The sequence below is a fragment of the Zonotrichia albicollis genome, chromosome 16, assembly GCF_047830755.1.
Source record: "Zonotrichia albicollis isolate bZonAlb1 chromosome 16, bZonAlb1.hap1, whole genome shotgun sequence".
NCBI lineage: Eukaryota > Metazoa > Chordata > Aves > Passeriformes > Passerellidae > Zonotrichia > Zonotrichia albicollis.
The window spans coordinates 7,354,254-7,380,536 of NC_133834.1; the positions used below are offsets into that span (position 1 = coordinate 7,354,254).

At 38.3% G+C, this 26,283-nt stretch overlaps 1 protein-coding gene across 1 annotated transcript; it reads right to left on the reverse strand.

The window, feature by feature from the left end:
- Positions 1–21: 21 nt before the first annotated feature.
- VWA3A (von Willebrand factor A domain containing 3A) lies at positions 22–26,245 on the reverse strand. The gene is made up of 34 exons (XM_074553272.1): positions 26,090–26,245; positions 25,241–25,323; positions 24,897–25,014; positions 24,171–24,272; positions 24,001–24,080; positions 23,017–23,071; positions 22,185–22,283; positions 20,950–21,056; positions 20,556–20,681; positions 19,351–19,459; positions 18,904–18,969; positions 18,316–18,441; positions 17,436–17,574; positions 17,243–17,346; positions 16,920–17,000; positions 15,838–15,932; positions 14,795–14,914; positions 13,891–13,965; positions 13,078–13,222; positions 11,916–12,105; positions 11,420–11,490; positions 10,301–10,441; positions 8,816–8,915; positions 7,710–7,820; positions 7,257–7,354; positions 6,955–7,107; positions 6,338–6,446; positions 5,539–5,683; positions 4,936–5,080; positions 3,767–3,918; positions 3,384–3,510; positions 2,714–2,811; positions 2,302–2,366; positions 22–1,056 (listed from the first exon to the last, which is right to left on the reverse strand). The coding sequence occupies exons 2-34, from the start codon at positions 25,303–25,305 to the stop codon at positions 1,040–1,042; spliced, it is 3,534 nt and encodes a 1,177-aa protein (XP_074409373.1). The 5' UTR covers positions 25,306–25,323; positions 26,090–26,245; the 3' UTR covers positions 22–1,039.
- Positions 26,246–26,283: the final 38 nt, after the last annotated feature.

Consider the following 26,283-nt stretch of genomic DNA (forward strand, 5'->3'; position numbering starts at 1 on the left):
ATAAAACATTAAATAGATACATTTATGATAGAAGAATTTTTAATTCTTTATAGAGACAAAAGAGATAAAGGGACAGAAAAGACACAATTTCCCATATCACAGCATATCCAGTGGCATGAAAGAGAAACAAATGGCTCCTGAATAAATGCAGATCAAGTATCTTAATCCTGAAGTATGACTCCATTTTTATTATATTATCTATATGAAACACCCGAGATGAATTTCTAACACTCTAAAAGACAACAGTGAAGATCTACAAAATACTAGTGAGCTGTCATTACAGAAATCAGTAAAAAACAAACATATTTCACAAATCAACTGATACTGGCAAACATATTTTGAATCTTTCTAGACAGGAAATATATAAGAACAGAATTGCTCAAAAGATAGGCAGTGTCTGGTTATAAAAACACAACCAGGCTACATCAGCAACAGGGTATTACTTTCTTGCATGTCTCATCCAGCTCTAAATTCTTCTTTACTGTCAACACAAAAAGTAAAGAGTCAAAATAATTATTAGCAAAACTTATCTGTATAAAAACATGAATTCTAAGCTTTGTTTTCTGCACTAATGTTATTTCTTGGACTTTCTATGCAAAACTGGCATAAAGAATTATCTTCCTAACACCACAGCCATCTGTTAGGGATAATAAGCATCAGTAAAGAATTTTCAAACAACAGACAAAAATGGCAATTTAGACATACCAGCAACTAATTGAAGAAATTATCAATTAAATGCAGTAAAAGAGAAACAAAAGTTTACTACTGATACATACTCTTTAAAAATTTATATTAGCTATACTGAAAACTATCCTCTACTTATATTTAAACTTTGTAGAGTTCAGGGCTTGATTTATTTTGAATCCTGCAAAATCTGCCAGTGGAGTGAATGCAGAACTTATCTGCAACTTCTTGTCTTGCCAGCAGTTGTGACAACAAAGAAAAAAATCATCTTTCTGCTTGCAGCTGGAAGATGTGAGCACACTTTGAAAAGAAGCAGGTGAATGGTATCATTCCAAACCTCTTCAGCATCTTTTCTTCATCTAAAATTTATTCCTACAAGTGAAGCACATGAATACTTTTAAAAATACAACTCAAGATATATAAAATGAACGGGCTCCAGGTCACCATTGACAAAACAGTAATGGAAAACCAATACAACTTAAACTGAAAGTAATAAAGTTTCCTTTCTTACATGCTGAATGGGGCTACAGTGCTATGCCCTTTCTGGAGGATTTCAACAGGAATGCTTTCCTACACTTCACCAGCAATAGTTTTCCTTGGAATGTTGAGATACAGAGACAGCTGTGGAACACCAGCCTTGTCTCTGCATGCCTCTAACAACTTCCTTGCTCCTGTAGGATGGTTTTTCATCTGCTCCCTCTGCAAGCATCTCTGGGGAGGGATCAGCCCTTAAATGCTGAATTCTGCAGCCTCAGACACACTCTGACACACTCACACACACCCACTCTTGCACACCAGGTTCCACTCTCCATGAACCAGGCATTCTTAGCCAGCAGGTCAGACTGGATTTTTTTTTATTCCTATTTAAATGACTGGGAAAAATGTTTTTCAACCAAAATACAAACTACAGCTATAGAAACAAGGATTTAAAAAACCCAGTCTTGCTCTGTATCTGCCTTACCCAAGCCCTTGATGAACATCTTGGCAGGCCAACGTTCTCTAGTGCAACTCTGCAGTTGTCTGTGTCCATTGTTTCCCCTCCAACAGCTCTGTGACAAATGCTTCTGTCTGTTTAACCCTGAGAAAGTGCTTCCACCCAGCAATTTCTCTTTTCCTGTGGTTTTTACTTTGCCAATTGAAAGCAGCAGGTTGGCTCTGGGAGAGGTTCAGTTTGCCCAGCAGCCTCTCCCACCACTCTGCAGTGACAGTCCCATGTTTGCTGAGGATGTCTTGGTGTCAGTGGGGACATTTTCCAGTCAGCCTTGCTCATTTAACAGATCAATCATGCAGCCCACACAGCAATTGTTATCTCAGCCATTACACCTGGCTCCAACTCTCTAATGTGCTTAACTGCTTGCTAGACCATGAATAACTACAAATAACTACAAATACCCATCTGCCTTGCTCTTCTCACCCCCAACAGTTCTCTTTCAACTCTTCTTGGGTTATTTGGGGTTTTACTGTGGACTATCTCAGCTAAGAACTAAAATAACTACAAATGTTTCCCATTTTGAAAAAAGTCACTGCTAGAAATGAATAAATTGAATAAAATACTACCCTCCTACTGAAATACACAAACCATACATAAACTATGATGTAAATGTGGTGACTGTTTACCTGAACACTTTTTTTGGAAGCCAGAGTTGTCTTTTTGGTTTGTGTTCCATTTTTCAAGCAATAATCTGTTTGAAAGAAAAACAAACCCCAAAGAATTCCATCAGTTTTTCACAGAGGCACAGAACACCTTGGAGTCTCTGCTTAGCCCTGTCCTTGGGTGACTTTTCAGGTATAATGCATTTGAAAGCTCTTTGCAGGAACTTTTGCCTACGATTCCCATTGAACTGGTGCTTTCTGGTTCTGGGTTGGCAGTTGGGAAGAAACATAAGGATCAATACAATTTAATTGTCCTTCACTCCTATTCTAGACAGTTCTCCAGGTCAATTTTTTAATAAAACAGACACTGGGAGTCAGATATTCTTGTCTTCATCCCACTAAATAATAAATAAAAAGATTCTTGATAAATACTCACCTCCAAGATTTTGCCTGCTTTAAGAAACTTCTAGCTTTTGCTACTTCTTGAGTGAGGTTCTTTAGATCATCTCCTTCAAAGTAAGGGAAAACTGGATTCTGAAAACACAATTAAAATGTTTTAACTTGCACCTATTTATTATTTTCTGTTTCCCCACCTGAATTAACTGATCCTAAGCTCTAAAAATTTCCCTACTTGCAGAGGTGGTCTTGGTCTTACAAGGGGAGAGCAGAGCCAGCCTAGACTGAACCTGGCTCTGTTCAGTAACATTTTTCTGCTGTGACAATGCCCGAGGTCTCATGCTGGAGAATTAATGTGCTGAGCACTGTATAAGGATTTTACAGTTAAATGAAACACAAGATGGGAAGGATAAGAAGACAGTAAAAGCTGAAGTTAGCTTAAAAACCACATGCAGACACACAGTATATTTTTTACTTCTCTTTCAAAACCTGTATTGCACTTTGTATTCCTTTCATGGGCTTGGGCACCTCACCAAGGCAGCAGAAAGGCAAAAACAGATACTAAGATTTCTCTTTTTACTTTTAATATGAAATAACTTAAAAGTTTTGTATTATTTTTTCCTCATTATTTTTCTTTTTTAAATGAAGTTTCTCTACTGCTGAAGAACTAAGTTGCAATGAAACAAAACAAACTGATTTATTGAACATACATCTTCATCCTCCAGCCCCTCTGTCAATATTCTGTGTGCTGCTAATTGTCCATCTTCACCTCCAGAGCTGCAGTGGAAGCGCCCTCCTGTTTGGGAAGCAAGCTTCTTCAGGAATTCAACAGCTCCTCTGGCAGCACAAAGTAGAAAACTACTTAGGAAAATTATTTTCTGGAAGCAACAGCAAAAGAATTTCTAAGAGCTCCTCAAAAATATGACATCAAAACAAACAGATTGGAGGCCATGGTTATAAATTCCTGTATGAAATGCAGGCCATGGGGCAGAACCTGTGCCAGAACAACCTTCCCCATAGCACAGACTTCTGACAATAAATAAAGCAGTCATTTAAAGAGATTTTTGTTTTGTTCTTGCAAAGTACCATATACCTGTCTGCACAGTTAAAACAAATGGTGTGGATTTTAATATCTTGTTTCTTTATCAATCTTTCAATTTCTTTCAAAATCAGACTGCAACTGGTGTCTGGTTTTCCATCAGTCAATAGATACAGTCCCTCTACACCTTGGAAACTGAGAGCCTTCTGAAAAGCAGAAAATAAGCTTAAATAATTGGTACATTTATATGAAATGTTATACTTCAGAACAAAACCACCATTCCAATGATGTAAGATCGTTTATGTTTGCCAATATATTTATATTTGATCACTAACCAACTTAGTTTTGTCTTTTCATTTTCGCTTATTAGGGAAGGGGATCAAGGATATAAATTTGAAAATTTAAGTTGATCATTTGTAGCATAAGACAACATATTTATAAGCAGGGCATGGCCAAAAATTGACTCATTGAAATAAGAAAGTTAATTGGTTTTGGACAACTACAGACAAAAGATTTTTACATCATATTTTACGGGAGTTAAAGTTGTTTAATGTCTGAAAAACAGGCTCACTAAGACTTGAATGAATATTAGGAAAATTTGCTACACTTGCAGCTCTACTGCACTTCATTCATGATGAATGCCCTAACATTTATTTAGAGATTGTGCAAGCTTGTCTGGAAGAAGAATCATTCATTAAAGGCAACATTTCCTTTTGGATTCCATTTTTATATCTCATAAAACTGAAAGTTCAGTTTTAAGTTATCATTACTAGTTGATTTCTACACTGAGAATTTTTATAGAAGAGAAGTTTCTTCACCTGTTACTGAAGTTCAAGAATTGTACTCAAAACCCATGAGATCCCAACAAACACTGCTTATTTAAAACCCTGTTTGGGTCAGAGCAGCATAGCACAGCCACAGCTGCACATAAACAGCAGTTTGAGCAACTGGCTATTTCCCCTCTCCAGTATTCTTTGAACACAAATATTAAAAATACTATTGATACTGATATTTGACTTTTTTTTAAAACTTAGTATGAGCAATTACTTTGAGTATCTATAAGCCCTGGGGCCAGAAACAGTGACTTGATTTCTGAGGTGTTCAGTGATTTGCATATAAAGATGTAGCACACTTTGACATCATCATTGCCCCAGGATGTCACCAGTGAGGTTGGAAGTGTTTCACCCCCAGACAGGCTGTGCTCCCCAGGCTGTGGCACAAACCTGCAGAGCTGCAAGGATGCAGGAGCTGCCATGGGCATGGCAGGTGGCAGCCCATTGCACAGCGTCATGGCAGCTCTCGTCAGTTGCCTCTACAAGATGCTCTTTCCAACTCTCTGTATTTTCTGCAAATCTCAGCAGGTTAAACCTGAGGAGAAAGATGACCCACAACATTTAACCCTAACCAATACAAAGAGTCACTTTGGATAAGACAGTTTTGCAATAAGTAAATACACTAAATTTAAATAAAACCAAGCCCAAACCCAACCACACCCCCATCAAAGATCCTAGGGTTGTATTAAGCTCCTCAACATTGGAAAAGTCAAAAAGCATATTTTACTTTGCATGAACAGAAAATCTATGGGAATGCTGAGCCTAAAAGGGTAAATAAACAGCATCAGCCTACAGCAGAGGCTGATCTTAGAGAGTTTAGACTTAAAACTGGTAAAAGCAACAGAAAAAGCAGCTCTTGTCACATGCACAATATATTCTAACATACAATAATTACTGGAATTGTGTTTCAGCGCTGTATCACTGCAATTATTAAGCAATCTGATTACATAATAATGAGTGCAGATTTCAGTCTTTATCAGTAATTCACCATACCTGACTTCATTTTTTCTCAGCTGTTCCCAGATAAGGGAGGTAAGTTCTTTTGTGACAGGTGGCAGGTATGGGCCCATGGAACCAGATGTATCAATCAGAACACAGACATTTGCTTCTACAATGGTACCAAACCATCTTCGGCTTCCTGGGCCACAACATTAAAACCAATTAAGAGTTATTGCACAGGCTTGTTTTATTGAGCATAATGTAAATCTTCAGGCTTTAGGGTAATTCTGGGCACATTTCTACATAATTAAGTCTAATTTATGTGGAAATTATGTACTTAAAAGGTTAGCAATAGAAAAGTGGCCATTTCAAAACTAGCATTATCAAATATTAATTACTAGCTAATTGTAGCAACTTGCATTAAATAATTTGTGCTTTACAATCCAGTACAAAATTAAATTATTTCCTGAGAAAGATCTTTATGAGCAACAGAGAGATCAAAACAGTCTTCACCAGTAATGATGCTGAATTTCTAAGCAGGGCACATTCTTAGCAAAACATGTAGAAAAGCTAATTTTGCTTCTATGTTACTGTAAATATTCTGTTGATAGAAAGCTTCTACTGTGTATTCACAAACACACAAAGACCAAAACCTAATTATTTGTCAGCAAGCAAGATGTTTATCAGCTGCACAGATGCTGAATTCTCTTGTACTGACAAAAATAAGTTTTAACTTTCGATGAAACGCAAGACAGAGAACCTTTATTCACACTGGAGGTTCAGAGTTGCATTCAGGAACAGCAGACAAGAGGGGTTTGTGGGTATTTGGCAGCAAAGCAGAGGCACACAGTACCTGAGAGAAGCCACTGCACTCTCTGCAGGTAGCGCTGCAGCACCTTCTCCAGCTGCTCTCTGTAGGCTTCCAGCTCTCTGGGCTGAAACTGCACATGTTTCACAACCCCCTGGAAAAATTCAGTTTGTACAAGAGCAGCTCACTTCAGGAAATCTGAGCTGAGCTGCTAGATGTGCAATGTTGGCATTGGACATCAGGGAGATGTTTGTCTTTTTATCTATGAAATGTGGTAAAAATTCTGTGACTCTGTTGCTTGCACTTAACTTTCTGTGCTTCTCTCCAGTCATTACACAAACTGAAACAATCAAGATCCAACATTTTCCCCGTTTCAACTCACACATGATTTTGATAAGTTTTACTTAAATTTTAAAAATTATTCTTCATACTGTTTGAACAGAAGAGATGCTACACATTCTAAAGAACATGCAGTTTGGACTTCTAACATGCTAAATGGTTTTTTGCAGTGAATAAAAGATCTTCTCTAGCTTGCTAGTGGAAGTATGATTTAGAAAGAACAGGTAAGAGTGGAAAGAAGTCAGAAAAATCAATCAACATTCACTAAACAAATACAAAGCCTTTCAATAATGTAGGTGTACCTGACATCTGCAAAAACCTACATTGATTTCTGCACTGGGGAAGATAGAACAGTATTTTGCTGAGACTTTCTTGTGCAGAGACTCCACAGTTGTCTTCTGGTGGGTACAGCTTGGACCAAACATCAGCCTGGGCAATTCCAGGTTAAGCTTTTTAATACTGTACTTGGTCAGCCACTTGTAAGACAAACAAATAGAGCAACTGATTGTTGGCAAATATCAGAACAGTTTAAGTAATAACACATTGTACAGAATCACAGTTAACATTTACATTAATTCAGATGGATAGTTCCAAAATGGCAATTTATTAGCAAGGAGAAAAATACCTCTTTGCTTGAACAGATTTCCTCTTCCTCTGGCAATTTGACAGAGCAAACAGATTTTTTTACACACACTGCCTTGGGGTATCTCTGATATATTGTACCTATTTAAGAAATGAACAAGTATCTAAAAAAAATCACTTATTTAAAAAAAAATGTCACCTTCAAAAAATTCCAAACCAAATGAACTGAACCATGTTCACAGGGCTTTTCCTTGGAGCACCTTCGACCAGAAGATCCCAAGGGACTTTACAAAAGAAAAAAAACCCCAAAACCAGGCAAAAAGTGCCACCCACCTGCATCTAAAGTAAAAATTTTTACCACTGTTTGGTAAGTGAAACTCTCTCCCACTCACTGTTCAAAGTACCCTGGTTATCAGGGACTTACCATCCTGCCAGTTTTATAATAGAAGTGCTGATAAGAAAAAGGCTTCACCCATCCCATCCTGATAACACATACCCACATTTCTTCCTTCTTCAGTGTAAAATGCAGACACAGAGAGCTCTGGCTGCTTCCTGGGTTTGTGCTTCCCTTTATTCTCAGTCTGAGGCCATTCTTTTACTGTTTGTGCTACAAGTAAATAATAGATTAAAAAACTCATTAATTTAGCTCAGCTGGATAAAACTCTCACACAAGCAGAACCCAACCCTGTTCTTCTCTTCATATATTGCTATTACCACAATTATATATGCTTCATTTTCTTTGATACTGATTAAAAATATTACAGCACTATTTCAGCAGCTTTCATAGAAATGGAACTTTTACAAATAAGAAATTGCCATCAGGAAAAATGTCACAGGAGTTAGTTTGAAAAAAAATGGAGGTTTGAACAAACATAATATTTGTTGGAGAAACCAGTTAACTTTGTACAGAACACCTCAGATGCAAATACGAATCTAGATTTCTGAACACTGCTACATATCAACATCAGGAGATTTGAAGACTCAAATTTAATGTAAATAAAAAAAACCTGCAAATGTTAGTGATGATACAAAGAAAAAACTGAGGAAAATAAAAAAAAAGAAATGGAGGAAAAATGAACTGGCCTTTAAGGGCCCAGCAGTGACTGGAATCAGTTTAAGAGCTTTTCATATGCCAGGAGCAGTTGGAAGAGTTGGCACTTGACACAACCTGACACTGCTGTTGTGCTTTTCCTTCATTACCAGATCACAAACAAATCAAGTGGAACAGCGTATTTATTAAAATGGGATCTGACAGATTTAGTGGCAATGTATACATTGAACTAATGACATAATAAGTGTCTGAACTGCTGAGCCTGATGGCATTTCCTGATAGAGGTCAGGTATTCAATCCTAGGACATGGAAATCATTGCACAGCTGGGCACAGTTCCTTCCTTGCACAGGGTAGAAGCAAATGAGGTAAATTACAGCTAAAACTCATCCCAAAGGAATTCCAAAACAAGCACGATGGTTCCTATAAATTTGATTAAAGATTACAATTCCAGGTGTTTCTAAAATCTTAATTTAAATCTCTAACTTAAATACTGCCTTTTAAGCAAAACCCAAAAGAAACTGAAGAGAAGAAGCCCCTAATCCATTCAGACCTGGTGGAATTCCTGCTCTGGCACTGGGAGGACGCCATGCCAGTGCTCTTACAGGAGTATTTCTCTCTGCACCATGGTTGTCTTTAACATCCTTAAGCACCTTTAATAACAAAAAAAAAAAAGTAAAAAGTGCTTCAGGTGGATCATAACTGCATTATTCTAAGCTGGAACTATGCTACTTTATTATTTAATTCCTGCTTTACTCTGGCTTTGACAAATCCACAGAGTGCCATGACAACACATTAATTTGCAGTTTCTTGCTGGGTTAAATAACTTTATTAGCTCTGTTTTAATTTTTTTGCCAATATCATCTGCTACCATAAACCTGAAGACTAACACCTACAGGGAGAGGACTTTGGACCATGTTTGCCACCTGAAGGAGCAGCCTAGTATGGTAATGGCCTTGCTTTTATATATACATATTTAGTGTTACAGTAATACAGTATTTAGTGTCTTCCTCAGCATTTAGTGAGTATTGAAAATCTAGTGCTGACACCAGAAATTTCTCCTTAGGGTCTGGCTTATCCCTCCAGGGGCTGAGCAGCCTGCTGAACAGCACAAGCACTTGTTTAACCCTACTGTAGGACAAGACTTGCTGTGACACTGAGCCTTCAAGCAACTGACATCTAATTTAACACTCAGCTCTACTATAAATATCACCAAACATCTCTGGACAACCCCATACCCTTTTCCTACAAGTTTAATCCCTGCAAAACTATGCTCTCTTGTCATCTCTGAGTAATTAGTTTCTCCTGCAGTTGTGAAGAGGTGTTGAGAATATGTCACCCTTGATAAAACACCCTGGAAGGCCTACAAAGCCTTTGCAACATTCCCACACCTACATTCCCATTTCCTACATTCCCACACCTACAAAGCCATTCCCATTGCAAAGATGAGAAAGTTCCAGCAGACACTGCCCCTTTATGCATATTCCAGATGTGCACACCTACTCAAAACAGTCAAAATTAACAAACACAAGCAAAATCCCAGGGGACTGAGTAGTGCAGCTCCACAGAAATGAGCACAGCAGGCAGGAAACAAATCCTGAATCCTGTTTTTGCTTTATGCTGCTCTCTGTGAGGTCAAAGCCATGCTACTGAGCTGCAGCTGTCTCATCTGCAAATGAGCAGAACATCAGAATATCCAGTACCCTCTAGAAGGACTTGCAAAATAGATGTAATTTGGTAAAGCACATTTCTGCTTTGCCTTTGTTTCCATTAAACATTAATTTTTAAGGTTAGAGGAAAGATTATTTAGACACCTTTTGACACTACAGTATGGTTCCATTATAATTAATTACTTAGAATGATGCACTTTTTGGTATTTGGAGCATTTTGAATGCAAACAAATTCAAAGTACTATCTCAGTGCTGCTCTTATTTAACTTCTCTCACAAAGAGGAACATCCAATAGCTGGGTAGGATCTTTAATTAACACACAGAATATTAAAAGTGGGACCATTTCAAACCATTCCAGCCAGACTCACAGCTGTGGCTTTAGGAGATGGCACCTTCTGAGGGTTTTTTTTCTCATTCCTCATAAGCACATTTGAGTCTCCTTCTGCTGTGGGGGGTTTCACAGACTGATTTCCTGAGCGTTGCTTTAAGGACTCCACCAGGAATGCACACTGAAATGGAAATCCACATTGCTTAGTAATTCACATACCTGGAATTTAGGAAATTACATTTCAAAGACAGGTATTTTGTATTTACTACTATAATAATAAATAATATTCCTATCTGACAATGCTTAACACCTCTAACTGAGCAGAAACCCCTTTGTGCTGTGCTTGCCCAAACACTCTGGATGGAAACCCTTCCTGCTCTGGGCAAACAGATGAAACCAAAAGGCAGCAGTGTACATAAACCAAGGCTAGAACAAAGTGGAAGATGATGAACCAAGTACATGCAACTGTAATATGATAACTATTTTTAGGTGTCATTGAATAGCCAGCAGCTCTTTTTTAAAAAAATCCAACTTTTGTGACTCAGACTTGCATCCAACAGGATTCTCAGCCCTCTGGACTAGGCTCTTACTGCAGATCTCTTTCTATGCACACTTTTATAAGAAGCAGGCACCACACTGCTAGGCTGGCTACACTGCTGCAGTTATTCTGTTGGGTATTTTGGAAAAAAGTCATGTACATGGAATATGGTGAGATACAGTCTAGTTCTACCCCCTCAGTACACCTGACAAAACAACTGGTTTAGAATTGACAAAGCCATTGTGCTAATGACAACCCCCCTATACTGGGACTTACAAAAATGTAGAGTTATTTATTTGCATATAATATTTATAGCTTTATTATAATGAAGAATTAATTTATTTGAAAAGAATTCATCACAGGATTGGCACCAAAAAGGAGAATCACTTGAACTGTAAACTTGTATTTGGTATAGAATCATGGCTACTCCAACACTGCAGTGCTATTGTGCAACTGCTTTCTAGTCCATATTTACTCTGTGGTCATTAATCTCACACGCTAGAACATTCCTGGTCATCATAAAAGGATTTTGTCCAATCTCCTGAATTGTCAGCTGAAAAAACACTGTTGAATTTTTTTTAAGAAGAAACAAGTAATTTAAAAAGTTCTATGAATTCTTACCTTTTGGGAGTAGTTCTTTGCTTTTTCCATTTCAGATATAATACTGGTAATATCATCACTTTCAAAAATACCTGATAATCAAATAGATGTTAATTAGCATGGGTTTCTTAAAGTGGACAAAATAAGTATTTTTTAAAATGTACAATTTGCACCAGATGCTAAATACTAATGCAGAGGATCAAAAAACCTTTGTTTCCTGCAAGCCTCATCATCTGGACTTATCATATTAATGACTATATTTTAAAGCATCTTTAAAAAGGCTAACAGAAAATGGTGAATTCAAATGAAGGAACAAACAAATTCCTTCATTAAGGCTGCATTATAATATTCTGCAAAGTGGCTGAAGGTCTCAATTACACTATGACCTGTGTTTATATCTCAGTGCTCTTAGCATATCTTAAGAAACTAAACTACTTGATTTGGGAGTAAAAAAGCATTAATGAGTATTATTTCATTAATGAAAAAGAAGTATGTGCTGACTTTCCTTTGCTCATACCTGCTTCTCCAAACCAGTGAAACCTCCCACTGGCTGCCTGTACAATTTCTTTCAAAGCACTGGCAGTCTCCCTGGGGGTGGCATAGCGGGCTGGGATAATCTCAGTGATCTCTGGTACACTGAACAGACACACATGGAGCTGCAAATCCAAACCTCCACAAGCCTCAGCCACATAAGCACTGATTGTGTGCTGTAAGACAGACAGACAGAAACATCAGGGTCAGCCTCTACCTCAGACAAGCTTCCATCTGCTCCACTGGTTCCTGAGTGATGTCCAAGTGCTCCCAGCTGGAGCAGCTCAGAACAGGAGCATGCCCTGAGTGTGCAATGGCTCCTCAGTCCCTGCAGACACACAGCAATTGTCACTATTGCTGCTTCCAGGGACAACAACCCCACTGCAGGCAAGGGCTGAGCTGGGCTGCATTTGGGAACCAAAGACAGAGATTGTGGACAATCAGTGTAGCTGTGCACTGAAACAAAGCAGGGATGAAACTGTCCATTTGTCCCTCATTTTCTTGGCAACCATATGGGCTTTTATGATTTCTTAGGTCTGCCCATATGGGCTTTAATGATTTCTTATCTGCCCAGAACTTCCAGAGGTTTGGTAACAAAACAGGAGCCACCTCACTGCACACACACATAGAAACTCAAGGCTGTGCACACAGCTCAATGGCCATGGAGCAAACACGGATCCAGGCAAGGGATTACTGGGGTAAGAACAGCAGCTGTCTCTACACAGTGTGCTCTGGAGCTCCACTGGAAAATTAGTTGTTCCATTAATTGTACAGAAACGGTAAATTACAAAAAATCAGCTTGCTCCAACTCAGAAATCTGAAGCAAAATGATGCCCAGAGCTGGAATGGGAAAGGAAACATAAAAGCATGTCTTGAATTTTCTATAAATAATTAATAATTGCTTCCTTCAACACATGACTAACAATTGCCTAACTAATATGACTAACATAACTAACACTGATTGACTAACAGAAATGGAAGTTTGGGATCCTGACAGTTGTACTGCCTTAGGTATGTAAAGGGGGAATATTTTGTCAATGAACTGTGATTGGCTATAAGGGAAAAAGGCATGGGGGAAAAAGAGAAAAATAAAGTTGATATTAGTTTTGACAGGAACTTAGAGAAAAGTTGCCTATGATGACACTCACTGTTTCCTGATCAGGTATTCCAGTAGTCAGCAGGTAGAGTCCCTGGGATTTGTGTTTATCTTTGTCTTTGAAGTCAACTTCCACAGCTCTTCTGAGTGCACTCATGAAATTTCTACTGCCCTTGCACTCCAAGCTCAACACCCACCTAAACCAAGACGTTTACAGTTCAAAGAATGAAGAAACAAAAGCTCTTGTTTCTGCTCAAAGCAATGAAGAGAACTGACTTAACACTGCACTGGAGTCTAAAATGTTTGAAAATGACAGAGAGCAAAACCTGATTATATAACAAATTATTTGTTCTGGTTTCTGTATTGCCAGCATGGCAAACTAGATTTTAAAGTAAGATACAAAGCATAAAGAGGAAATAATTCTCTCCTAATTTTAATGGAAAATATTAATGTAGTAGAACTCACAGAAACAGAAATGAAACCAGAGGTATAACACAGAACACAGATATCACTCCACAAACAGAAACCTGGGATTTTTTTCCAAAGCATGTGGGAAAAACCCCATTGTTCAGCTCTCACATCCCAACTGAACTTGAAACAGTTTTCAATTCTCCATGTAACCTCTTCATTCCCTATACAGACACTTCTGTATCTGTGTACATATATAGTATATATACATATGAAACATAAAGTCACCCCAAGCTTATTAACTTATAAAATGCTATTTTCACAAGAAACTGCTATGAACAATCACTGTAGAACATGGCAGCCTATTCTTGTAACATGATAAACTTATACAATTTTTTAGTTGTTTGCAATTTTTCTCTGTGAAATTCACATACATGGGATAATTATTTGATCCTACCTCCAAGCCTTTTCTAAGTTTTCTGGCTGGGAAGGACACAGTTCCTGCTGCCAAGGCACAATGTCACTCCCAAATCTTTCACAGAAAGATAACAGCAATTAATTTTCAGATTATGGTATAAAAAAAGCAAAAAGATAAATTCACAGATGAAGAAAAATCTCATTTAGGGTATTACAGATATAAAACTGCCTGATGTCAACTATTTTCTCTTTCAAACCATTTAATTATCCACATTTATCCATCACCCAAGGTTTATTTGATTTTCTTTCCTGAATAGGATCACACATGAGCTGGGAAGAGCTCAGAGGAAGGGCTGGGAAAGAGGAACTCCAACCCTCAGCTGCTGCCTGTACCTCTCTGGTGGGACAAGGGCTCTGTTCTCACACCATGTCAGGAACTCCATGAGCTGCTGGCTCTTACTGTTACCTGCCAGACACCTGCCCAGCAGCTGTGCCACGTTTCTGCCTGCCAGTGCTGAGCACAGAATTGTACCACTAGAATATATTTAACAGTACTGGAGTTACTGTAAAATTTAAAGGGTGCTCTCAGTTATGGTACCTGAGACATCAAAATTCTCTTCTGTTTCTGACAGGTGAATTAATACTGTTATGAGCAATATAGCAGGATGAGTATTTGTTACAGGTATGATGCAATCAGCTCCAGTGACCCTCACCCAAAAAAGTGATTTTTAATTACTAATCTGGTCTCTATACATCTGATTCATGCACTCACCAATAAGGACCAATGAGTGCTAGTCTTGCAAATACTTCACTAAAAAACATTAAATACTAAAATATGCCTATTAGTAACTGCAGTCTCTCAGCATACTTCTTTCATTGCAAGGCATTACAGACTCTTAAACAGTTACTCACTATATTATTGTGAGTACTCACACACTACTCACGCTATAATATTGAAGCAATCCTTATTTGACATTTGTTCCTCAAGCAAAAGTCGCAAACAATGCTGGATATGAGAGATGTAGGCAGAGTTTGTCACTGATATATCAACAAGTACAACCACCCTGTAGAAGAAAAATGCTATTCATTAAAAAAAAAGAAAAAAGTCTTATTTAATTATGTATTCTTATCTTTAGTGCACTCTTGTCAGGGAAAGTATCTTATACCAATGTATCAAAATGTATAAGCACTGAATCGTTATTTTAAAAAAAATCTGCAAAACATCAGGTGACATTTAAAAATAAAAATAGGAACAGTAATGGAAATTTCTGTCTTTCCCAAACTATGGAATAATCAGGGTACTGGCAGTGCCATTAATGCTCCTGAACCCAAACAGCCCCTCCCCTTCTCTGTACTCAGTATCTAAAACCCTCCTGCAATGTGTGGATGTTTGCCACATGGAGAGTTATTGGATACTTCACTCTCCTGTCCCAGGCAGCACCCCAGGACCATTAATGGAACAGCAATTTGAACAGTAATATGGAATATTACTCCAAAGACAAATGGTGAAGGTTTCTCTCAGCTCATCAGTGCCAGGGTGCTTGCTCAGGTATGGACTGGCTGATGCCATTGAGCACATTCCTGTTTGGAGGAAAGGGTTCATGAGGAGCTGCTCAGCATGGTCAGTTTTAAGTCCTGCTTGCAGAGACAATGCAGGATGGCTACAGTTAATGGACAAAGGATAATTTGTGAGGAGTAGTTTTGGGAAGACCCACAGGTGTGTGGAACACTCAGTGGGGTGTGAGTTCCCAGCACAACAGAGTGGCCAGATGGGCTAATTCAATCCTTAACCAATGAGCAAGAAATCTCCAGTAAGAGGGGCCTCAGCTGCCTTCCTTTGTCTGAAACTCCACATTCAAGGCTTGTAGACAGGAAAAAGAGCAAATGTGCAACTGAGGTTGGGTAAGGCCTCGGACAAGATGTAAATAAACACCTTCATCAAACACTTCAAACCTCACAAAAAACCCTCCAAAATCAAATGCAATACCTTCTTTCACAAACACTTCCCCATATTCTTCTGCTAGCAACAGATAGCCAGTCAATTCGTTTCTCATAGATTTTTACCATTTTAGCAAGGACTTTCTATGCATAAATAAAGAAAATTTATGTTAGAAATAGAAAGTTCAAGTCTTTTATTGCCAAATGATTAGGACAGAAATAACAAAATAGCATACTAATGAAAAAAAATTCATTCATTTAGATAGCAACATTTCATTCTTAGTACTGATAAGAAAACACAGTCCATGAGAAAAACATCCAGTGATAAAAAAGCAACAAAGAATTTAAAGGTCTGTGTCCCCACTTCACTTTTCCTCTTGCCAACATATTCCAAAACAGTGTTCAGGCATACCAAGAAAAGAAAAAAGGAGCTTTAAAGATACAGTTTTTGCAAGCTTACCCTTTCTTCAATAGCAATTTTAGGCAGTGTTCATAACAAAACACATCATTTAACATAAACACAATATTCTCAAACACATGTAATTCTTTAACAGTATCAATTTGATATTACAGTAATTTGTTTATACACCATGACCTTTCCAAGCCTATGTAGGTATTATTTGATGGCATATCAAGGTAGAAAAGGGCACTGAACTCACAAACAGAACTACAATTTAGCATGCACAAATCTCCCAGTGAGCAAGAAGCCACAGAAGCTGCTTTTCATTCCAGCCACTTCCCACCCTCCTTTTGGAATGGCTGCAGAGTTCCACAGACTTCACTCCACTCCCACTTTAATGGATTACTTGCCCTGCCTGGAAACATTCCCACAGCCCTTTGTCAGGACTGCCAGTGAAGTGGGAAAGAAAAAGGACTAAGAAAAAGACCAATATATAGCAAACACCCCCAAACAGCTGCTCTTCCATCAAACTTGCCCCTCTCTCTGATGATCTGCATTCTGACCAAGGAGGAAATCCTCAGCCATCACCTCTGCCTGTAAGAATCCCAGTGGCTGCAGACTTACATGGACAGCTGTCTGCACAGGAATCCCTGCATTATTTAGCTAATTAATGAGGAATAATTAGATGGTAGTCTAGCCCTGACAAGGCCACATCATGTTAGACAACTCACCTGATAGTTGTACAATACTGGCAGGTCAACATGGATGTTTTTTACAGTTCCATCATACCACCCAAACAGCATCATCACTTTCTAGAAGGATTAAGCAGAGTTAAGTGTTTACAGAACCCAACATAACATAGACTAACATGGAATTTCTTCCTGGGTCATTCTTAAGTATTTGAATCTATGAATCTATGACTCAAATGCCAGTCTGTAGAATTTCAGCTAACTTATAAATTAGTGATTTAAATTAGATCTAAATTAGAAAGATGTAGCAATAGAAAGAAAAAAAAACCCACAAACCCAGGGAAAAAAAGTCCCTCCTCACTTGCCTCATGCAGAGTTGATGACACTGTTTTTTTAAGAACAGGTACAAAATCTTCCACAGGAGAGAAAGCATTGGGAGCCAGAACTTGATAAAGGTCTAACTTTTTAGCTAAAGGAAGAAAAAAATACATTAAATAAAACACATAGTCTATCTTTAATTCATGTTTCATACCTGTTAAGCTTTTCTCTCTGTGCTACCTTTCAATCCATAGGTCTTTAACCAGTCTGCTGAGGTTTTGGCCAGGATGCCTGGTGTTTGAATAACTAATGGTGCTTTGTGCTTTGGAGGCTTTGGGAAGAAGCTAGAAGGTGCTGAATTTGCAAATGCTGTGGAAACCTAAAACAGATTTCAAGAAAAGTTCTTGAAAGTTTTAACATAATTTATTTTTACTCTCAATTCAAAATATCCAGCATGGAATCCTGGTGAACATAATTAAAACTGAAGTGCTGGGATTCCAACAAGCAAAATGCTTTGAAAGTAGCTATCAGTGGTCCTCCTAAAAATGGGTTTTTACTGGGGATATAGAACTTTCTAAGTCATCTAAGAGTGACTTCTGCTCCACAGGTATCTACACAGTCCTTAGTAACTATGAGGTTGGAAGAGAGAAAAAAAAAGTACAGCATAGGAAGGATGAGGGGAAATATAATTAGAAATTTTATCCACAAAACATTCCTCCCAGACTTGTATAAGAGTGCTACCAAGACAAGCCCTTATAAGTTTGCAATGGATTTAAATGTCCAACGAAATCACACAGGAGGAAGTATCTTTGCAGCAATTTAAAGGACAGCTGCAACTGCATTAATATGATTGTGCATAGAGTTAGGCTGGTGCTCCTGAGATTCCCACTATGATCACAGGACAATGCTCTTTTCATGCATTGTGGAGAATATTTAGCAAAATGTCTTCTTTACTGATTTTAGTCTTAATTTGCTCTTAACAACAGATTTGCAATAGAGAATACTCAAGGTTCACATAACAAAATACCTGATCAATCATACAATTTTTTTCACATTGTGGACAATTAAAATTTCTAACCCTAATTATTCAAAGTACCTCTGGAAATAAAAATATACATACATCGGCTCTTTTATTACCAAGCAAGCCACCAACTCTTCTTTGAAATCTCTGTTTGATGCTGTTGAGTAGGTCCTTGGCCTTCTGGGATTCCTGAAGTAGCAGATGAAAATCACTGCTATCAAAATTCTGCAATTATAAAAACAAATGGAGAAAAATAAGTTAACTATTGTCCAAACACCAACTGAAAGCAGCTTTCTTACTTTACTAGGCAAACATCAATACAAGACTGCCTGGTATGGCAGAATTGAGTGTGAATGCATCTAATGCTCTGCATATAAATTAGTAATAATTTATAAACAAGATATTACTTTATTACTTTGAATCACTCTACAGTAAGCCACTGCTTTTATCAGCCATAAGTCAGTAAACAATAACTGCAGGATTTATTGCACTTTTAGGGAATGTTTTCAGTTGCAGAAAGAATTAACCACAGGGTTATTGAGCACATCCTCAGCATTTCTATGACAGAGACTTTCAGCACTAATTCTTACCATCAGCTTCTACCCAGGTGATAATTATTTTACCTTCTCAAAGTGAAGAATCATCAGCAAGAGAGAAAAATGCTTTGCCTCTCTCCCTGTCACCTACCTCTCCCTGGGAAGAGTAGCAATGATAACGGCCTCCTACAGCTTCTGCAAGGCTCTTTAGAACTGCCTACATATAAAAATAGGAAGAGAAACAGTAACCTTGATTTGATAGTCTCTTTTGATAATGTGGTTTGTTGTTATTTAGTTCTCACTAGAGACAGAAGAAGAATATTTGAGATACATGTAGTGAGAAAGCCAAAATAATTATGTTTCCATCACTTGCTTACCAGTCTTATTTTAATATGGCTGAAAAACAAACTGAGTAAAGCAAGTTACAAGATGATGCTCCAAAAATTTTTTTTCATGTGTGCAAATATGCTCTGAAGAGAAAAGAACACTAATTCAAGAACTCTAGGTTAGCTTCCCCACAAGTTTATGAGAGAAGGCATTCCAACTGAATAGGGAAAAAATGTATTTCAGGAAGTTCAGTATTAACACAATTACTTACAAGGGAAGCAGGGCTGCTGCAATCATATGTAACAGTGTGAATCTGCACTTTTCTCCCCAGTGTACACTGCTGAGCATAATCACATAATATTTCAAAAGACTGGTCAGGGCTGATTAAAAAAGAAAAGAAAAATATATTAACAATGGCAGTAATCAAATGGGGGGAAAAAAAGGCCATACTGAAGAAGATATGGAAAAAAAAACTGGGAAAGAAATAATAAATCATGGGAATTATTTAGGTATTTAGCATTATCAAGCTTTTGGAGGGATTTTCTCTCCATCTTTCAGCCATTACTGGAGCTTGGTTCTGTCCTGAAAATCTGGATGATAACAAACCCACTAGGATTCTATTTCCATTCAGAACAGCTTGTGAATGAAATGCTCTCAAATATTCCCTGCTAGTCCTGAAAGCTACAGATCAGGAGTTGTGCCTTTGGCCACTGTGACAGAAAACCTTTCAGCTCTGGTTCGTAAGAATGTCCTGTTTCCAAAGGCACCCAAGAAAGTCAAACTTTGCTTTATGTTTAGAACTGAGTGTCCCCCACAGCTGTCATTTCCTGAGCTCTGATGGCTACCAAAAACCTTTCCTTGCAGCTACACTTCTGCCAGGGACAGAAATTAAGGAATTTTTCACAAATGAACTTCTGGTTTCTGTTCAGAGCAGATCTAAGCAAAACTTGGAACCTTGTAATCAACACTGTGTGTTCAATAAGTTATCTGAAATTACTCTAGGTATCAATCTTGCCAAGGGTACACCATCCCTTTTTGCACATTTAAAATAAAATACAATTAGTAAACGAGGAGTAAGGTAACACTCCTAGAATCCTTATTGTAGTCTTTTCCTTGTAAGCCCAACTCCAATATTGCAATTTTCAAATTATAACAGTAGAACTATTGCAAAATCTGATCCTCTAATCTTCCCAGAGGTGTGGACTCTTTCAGTGACATCTTTAATGACATTTAATTGGTGTAAAACTAGAGCTAGCAGGCTCTCAATAGATTACTGGGCTAAGTGATCTTCAAAGGAAACACATACCTTCATAACAGAAAGGAAAAGATTCATAAATAAAAGGGAAGAAATAAAGGAATAAAAATACGTAATACATGGACCTTGAATTTTCTATTTATTTTTGTATCAAGTTCAGTTTCCTGTACCAATCCTGTATCCAGGTTAAATGTGGTTGATAAGACAGAAAATGAAGTTACCAGCTTCCTACAATAAGGACCAAGGAATTCAGGTCTCTCATGGGAAGGACATGCCTCAAGGCTTTCAGCAAATTGCAGCCTCGACCAGGCTCCAGCTCTTGCACCCACTGTCTTGCCTCATGCAGCCTGGGAGAGGGAACAAAAAAAAGAATATTTAGGTGCTAAATAAGACAGATGACAATGATTACTAAAAACCACAGGAGCAGCTAAGATATTTTATACGTGAAAACCATCTTGAAACCATTGATCACATGTCAAATTCATTGCTTTTCTCCCCTCTTAAAATCAGTGCAGGCACAAGATGAAAAACACTATTACCTACATGAGATTGCTCAAATGAAATGGAGATCTTGTCTGAAACACCTTGATTTTTCAGAGAAATTAACTTACTTACACATGGACATTGATGGTTTTTGGACTCTCCCACAGTGGTGAAATGTCTGCACTGAATGAGAGGCAGTACAATTCCTTCTTATAACAAAGCTGCTCATCTATTAAGCACTAATAAATAAAAAATTATGAATGCATTACTATCCATGCTGCTTCTGGCAGGGTTATTATGTATAACAATAAAAATAGTAATCTCCTAAAAATAGTTACAGCAATATTTTCAGCTACCACTAAAAAAAGCGTTCCAAGAAAAACTCATAGAGATTCAAATATTTGGTAAGGATAGAGACAAAACCTGCAAACTCATGGCATTCCAAATAATTTGTTAATGGGGCAGGAGGCAGAGATATTTATGTTACTGGTACCAGTTTTTCTCTTCAGCTGATGACCACATAAAACAGCAATGATCTAGAATGCACAGTCACCCACCATGCAATTTCTAAAAAATGGTTACCTCATAATCATGGATAGGCAATAAAAACAATAGTTCACATATTCAAGCTAAGTAAACCAGACTGTGGGAACTGAGTTTTCTTGAAGAAGGTTTATTCAAAACACACAAATGAAAACCACAAATAATATAAATTGATGGTAAATAATTCCTGAATGTGGGAAATTGAATTGTACCAGAATATAATATAATATAATATAATATAATATAATATAATATAATATAATATAATATAATATAATATAATATAATATAATATAATATAATATAATATAATATAATTCCTTCTTTACTGCAAAATTTTCCTAAAAACAAAGAGCACAACAAAGGACAAGTTTCTTCTGAGAAGACAGAAAATGATTAATTCACCAAGTTTCTGACAAAAATTGTGAATTGGCCCTTACTGTGACAAAAGTTAACTTAAAGGAAACTATATTTAATATAAATATTTCTATGTACAATTTCGTTCTACCTCTTACAGCTGCTTTTGTTAAGCAAGTTTATTCCATACAGAATGTTGATAGAATTGAGAAACTTTAACAACAACACTTTTCTTAATTATATTTTGAAGTATACTGGATTTGATTTGATTTGGATTTCTTTTGGACATTAACAAATACTACACTTTCAAAGACATTGGAGCAAACTTTTCTACAACAGAAAATTTCTATTCTGTTGTACATCAGGATTTTAAGCAGATTGTTTTCTATTTGGTTCCTGGCTTCCTAGTTCCACAAAAGCTTGATTAGTACGTTAAAATAGGCAAGAATTGCTTTACTATTACTTACCAAAAGGTTCTTCTGAAAATCCAAGAGTCTAGGCCCATAACTCAAATGAGACACATCAACCAAAAGTCCAACTTTAGTTCCTTTTATGACACCAAACACCTTAGAGAAGTTACTGTAAATATTAGCTTATCTACAGTTTAATAATTTTACTGTTTATTTTGTAAAACATCATTTTAAAATCAAGTATTGGGTATTTATTTTAATTTAAAACTTTTTAGAATAAAGATGACAAAGTCAAGGAGGAAAAGAAGGAGAGAAAAAGAGAGTCCTACTGGCTCCCAGTTAATCCTTACCAGGAATCATGTTACCTTCTTCCCAAGAAAACTCATTCATTACTTGAGAGGATAAATAAAAAATAACTTTGTCCCCTTCAGGCTAAATCAAGCAACTTTGTGGAAACCAGATTTTGGAATGCTGCATCTTTCCCTATTCCCTTCAGGAGGGAGTTACAGCTGAGCACGGGCACTGCCAGGCACAGTGCGATGGCGCAGCTGTGCCAGGGTGGGCACAATGAGCACAAGAAGCCCCACTCCAGGCAGAGGTTAAGCTCAGCATTGGCTGCTCCCATTTAAATTGTGCTGAGAGCACCTGATGACTAAGACTGCAAAGAGAGGAAAAGAGTAAATCTAGAAAGCAGAAAACTGCATGCCAATGGAAGGTCAGGAAGAACAATCCACTGTCAACATCACTGCATATGATGTGTAACTTGTAGTAAATAAGGAAAATACAAAGGCTTTCTGGAAGCCACTTTTCACTAGTACTGAAAAGTTAATTTAGTCTTTAATGACATATAGAGTTTCATTCTAAAAATATACTGCAAAGCTCAGGTTACCTTTCTGCAGTCCTGCAGCAGCCACTGAATTCGGTGCTGATAGAGTTCAATCACTCTGACAAAAGGCAGAGCACACATTAACTACAGCATTCTCCCACATGTGTGTCAATGAAACAATCAACACCTGTCTTCATCACATCCCTTTCTCACAGATGCAAAATCTGTGAGAGACAGGTGTTCTAAAACATGTTAAATATGCCCTCATACAACTGGTGGTTGCAGGGCTCACCACGTAAATACTTCTTCCCTAAAGCAGAACAACTTCCAACAGTTTAATATTCAAATAGTTATAATCTGAGGTAAAACAAAATGCTTCCTGTCCTCTAAAATAGTTTTACTTTAATCAATGGATTTTTAATTCCATGCACATAAGTGGCTACAAGTTGGCAAACAGAAAGTTTAAGCCAACATTTTAAAGGGGCAAATCCATTTTGCTTTCTCAAAACAGAAAAGCTGCTTCTGTTTTATAAAGCCTGACACAATGAGGTAGGCTGAAATGGCAGCCTTGTTATCAGTTGTGAAGATTATTTTACAGCTTTTTATCAGTTGTTAAGATTATTTTACAGCTTATTGAACCTATAAATGAAATAATTTAAGTTTCTTGATTTTATAGATTTAAAATTCACTTTGAATACTTTCAATTTCCATGTCACATCTGCATCCATGGCTTGAAGCTAATCCAAGTTTCATTATTATTACCCCCAGCGACACCGTGTTACATATGGAAACCTGACCAGGCACTGGCTGCCTTCCTAAAATGAGCAAACTGCTTCACATCAACACCTGGCTGATAAGATCTTCCTCAAAAAACCCAAACTCAGCTGCAGTGACATACAATTATCCCTTAATCTCAGCAGAAAGGATTTAATGTTGAGATACTCTGAGGCGCCCAGAGACAACAAATTAAGATTTAAGGCAGTGTCTACAGTAATGGAGACACAGAATCAGTTACACATCAAAACAGTAAAGAAGATGGATACTTACTCAGAGAGCCTGGATTCAAAATCAGCAACAGTCTCCTCTGTAAACTCCATCACTTCACCATTTCCTGAATTCCTGGAGCACTATGCATGGTTAACATCAGAGATGCACACAAGTTAAGATTGCTTAGAGAAAAGGCAGTGTACTTACAAAATAATATTGCCTTCATTTACCAGATACTCTAATGTTAATTGCAAAGATTCCAAGCTGTAGCTTTTTATCCATTCTTCTGTTGTTTGCACCTTTTGAGACTGTGTTTTCTTCATTTGTTCTCTCTACAGATCAAGTGAGAAAAAATTACATGCAGTATGAGAAATTAAATGTGCTGTTTAAATGTGACAAAAATCTAAGTCCTAAGAAGAGCATGCAATGCTAGGCAGTGCATGTCCAAGAACATAATTTTATGTACTGGAATACTCTTCTGAATGTGGGATACAAAGGAAAAGAAACTTTCACAACACCCTCAGACTGTGAGCTACAGGAAGGGAAAAGAGAGCTTGGTTTCGAGTAGACAGGAATGCAGACAAGAAACAGGAGAGCTCAGTAAAAGAATTAAAATAAATACCCCAGTGATTTACCAGAGAGGAATAAAAATAAGCATCTCCCAAACATGACGCAGAGTTTGAACTTGGCTTCTGCCTTTTGGAGGAAAAATGCAGTATCAACAGCTGATCTCATTTATTGTTTTACCCAATTTGTTGTCAGATTAATCTCTGCAGAGAAACTACATGCAGTTTCTTGACATGAGTGATCACACCATCAAACTGTCTGTGTATATGTGCAAATGTATGTAAGGAAGCATATTAGTTGTCTATCAGTTTATTTATTCCCCACTGTGAATTTATAATGGATCTGCATTACTGTACCAGCTGCTCCATTTTGTAGGAAAACTTGCCTACCAGCACATCTTGTGTCTTGCTGCCATGTGTTCCCAGCAATGCATTATCTGGTCCTAGAGGAGGCACAGCAAAATCTTGCCCTGGTGGATGATCACCCTGTTGATGGAATTTTGTCAACCTACGAGACAATAATTTTATGAGAGCAATTCATTACCCATAAAATTCCTGTATTATCATAAAGTAATTTCAAGTTTTTTTCTGTAGGAACTGTTCTTTGACAGTTGTTTAAGCATTAAGGTAATATATGATGTTTTGAAGGGATATAGTATATACTTTACATGAATTATAATTTATTTTCTATCTACATATGAAGTCTCAACTAGATTTTGCAATGGTTTCCTCACCCAATTTTTTCCAAATATTGATCGTTTTCCAACAACCATGTCATTTTCCTGATGTGTGTATCCATTATGTGAATAAACTTAGCCTTGTTAAAAATGAAAAGAAAGCATTAGAGCAAAAAAGTTTAAATCCTCAGGAATAAATGTATTAGAAATGTATTAATAGTGTCAGCAACTTAAATTATAATTTACATCGTATGTGGGACAACAGCAAACTAAAAAAATAAAGAGAAGTTACAATTATCCATTTATAGAAAACACATTTAGGAACTATTCTGCAGAGCTGCTCGTTAATGGATTTTATGCAGTTAATTATATGCGTGCACAGCTGCTGGGACACCGGCTACAGAGCTCAACCAGAAAAAGAGATTAACCACAGCAAAGCCCAGCGCGGCGGCGGGAGCTGAGCCAGCCGGGCTGGCAGCGGGTGGGCGAGCTGCCCTCGGCTTTGGGCGCAGTACGAGTCAAGCAAAAACCATTAAATCCCGGTTTTCCCTTGGCTGGGCTCCACCGCCTCCCCCCGGCCCAGGCTACCCGGGCCCTGCGGCTCACAGGGCGGGTGTCAGCGCAGCCTCTGCCTTCCCCGAGACGCCGCTCACCTCACGGGGGAGGAGCCGCGGGTCCCCGCGGTGTCCCGTGCCCGAGGGTCACCTCACCCGACCGGGGCGAGACCCCTCGGCCCCCGCGCCGCCCGGTCCCGTCCGCTAAGACTCACCTGACGGGGGAAAGGCTCTCCCGTGCCCGCCCTCCCCTCCGTGGCACCGCGCCCGTGACTGGGCAAAGGCTCTCCAGGGCCCCGCTCTCCCTCCCCGCACCGCGCCCGTGACAGCGACTCCCCGAACCCCTCAGCACCTCCCGGCATTGCCCCGACCCTTCCCTCGTGCGGCACCGGGAGCGGAAGGGCCCGGCCCGGCCCCGGCCCGCTGTTACGGCGTTGCTAGTGGAGACGGAGCCGGCCCCGGTGCGCCGCTTCCCGCCGCCTGAGGGCGCCGGTGGGCGGGAGGCGAGGGGCCCCGCCGGGCGTCAGGGGACGCACCTGAGGGGAG

Bases quoted from the DNA above. Each gene is read 5' to 3' on its own strand.
- VWA3A (XM_074553272.1), bottom strand. From the start codon at position 25,305: ATGGATACACACATCAGGAAAATGACATGGTTGTTGGAAAACGATCAA. The intron at 25,015-25,240 runs GTGAGGAAACCA...ATTGTCTCGTAG, and splicing joins CAATATTTGGAAAAAATTGG to GTTGACAAAATTCCATCAAC. The intron at 12,106-13,077 runs GTGAGTGTCATC...TCTGTCTTACAG, and splicing joins GAATACCTGATCAGGAAACA to CACACAATCAGTGCTTATGT.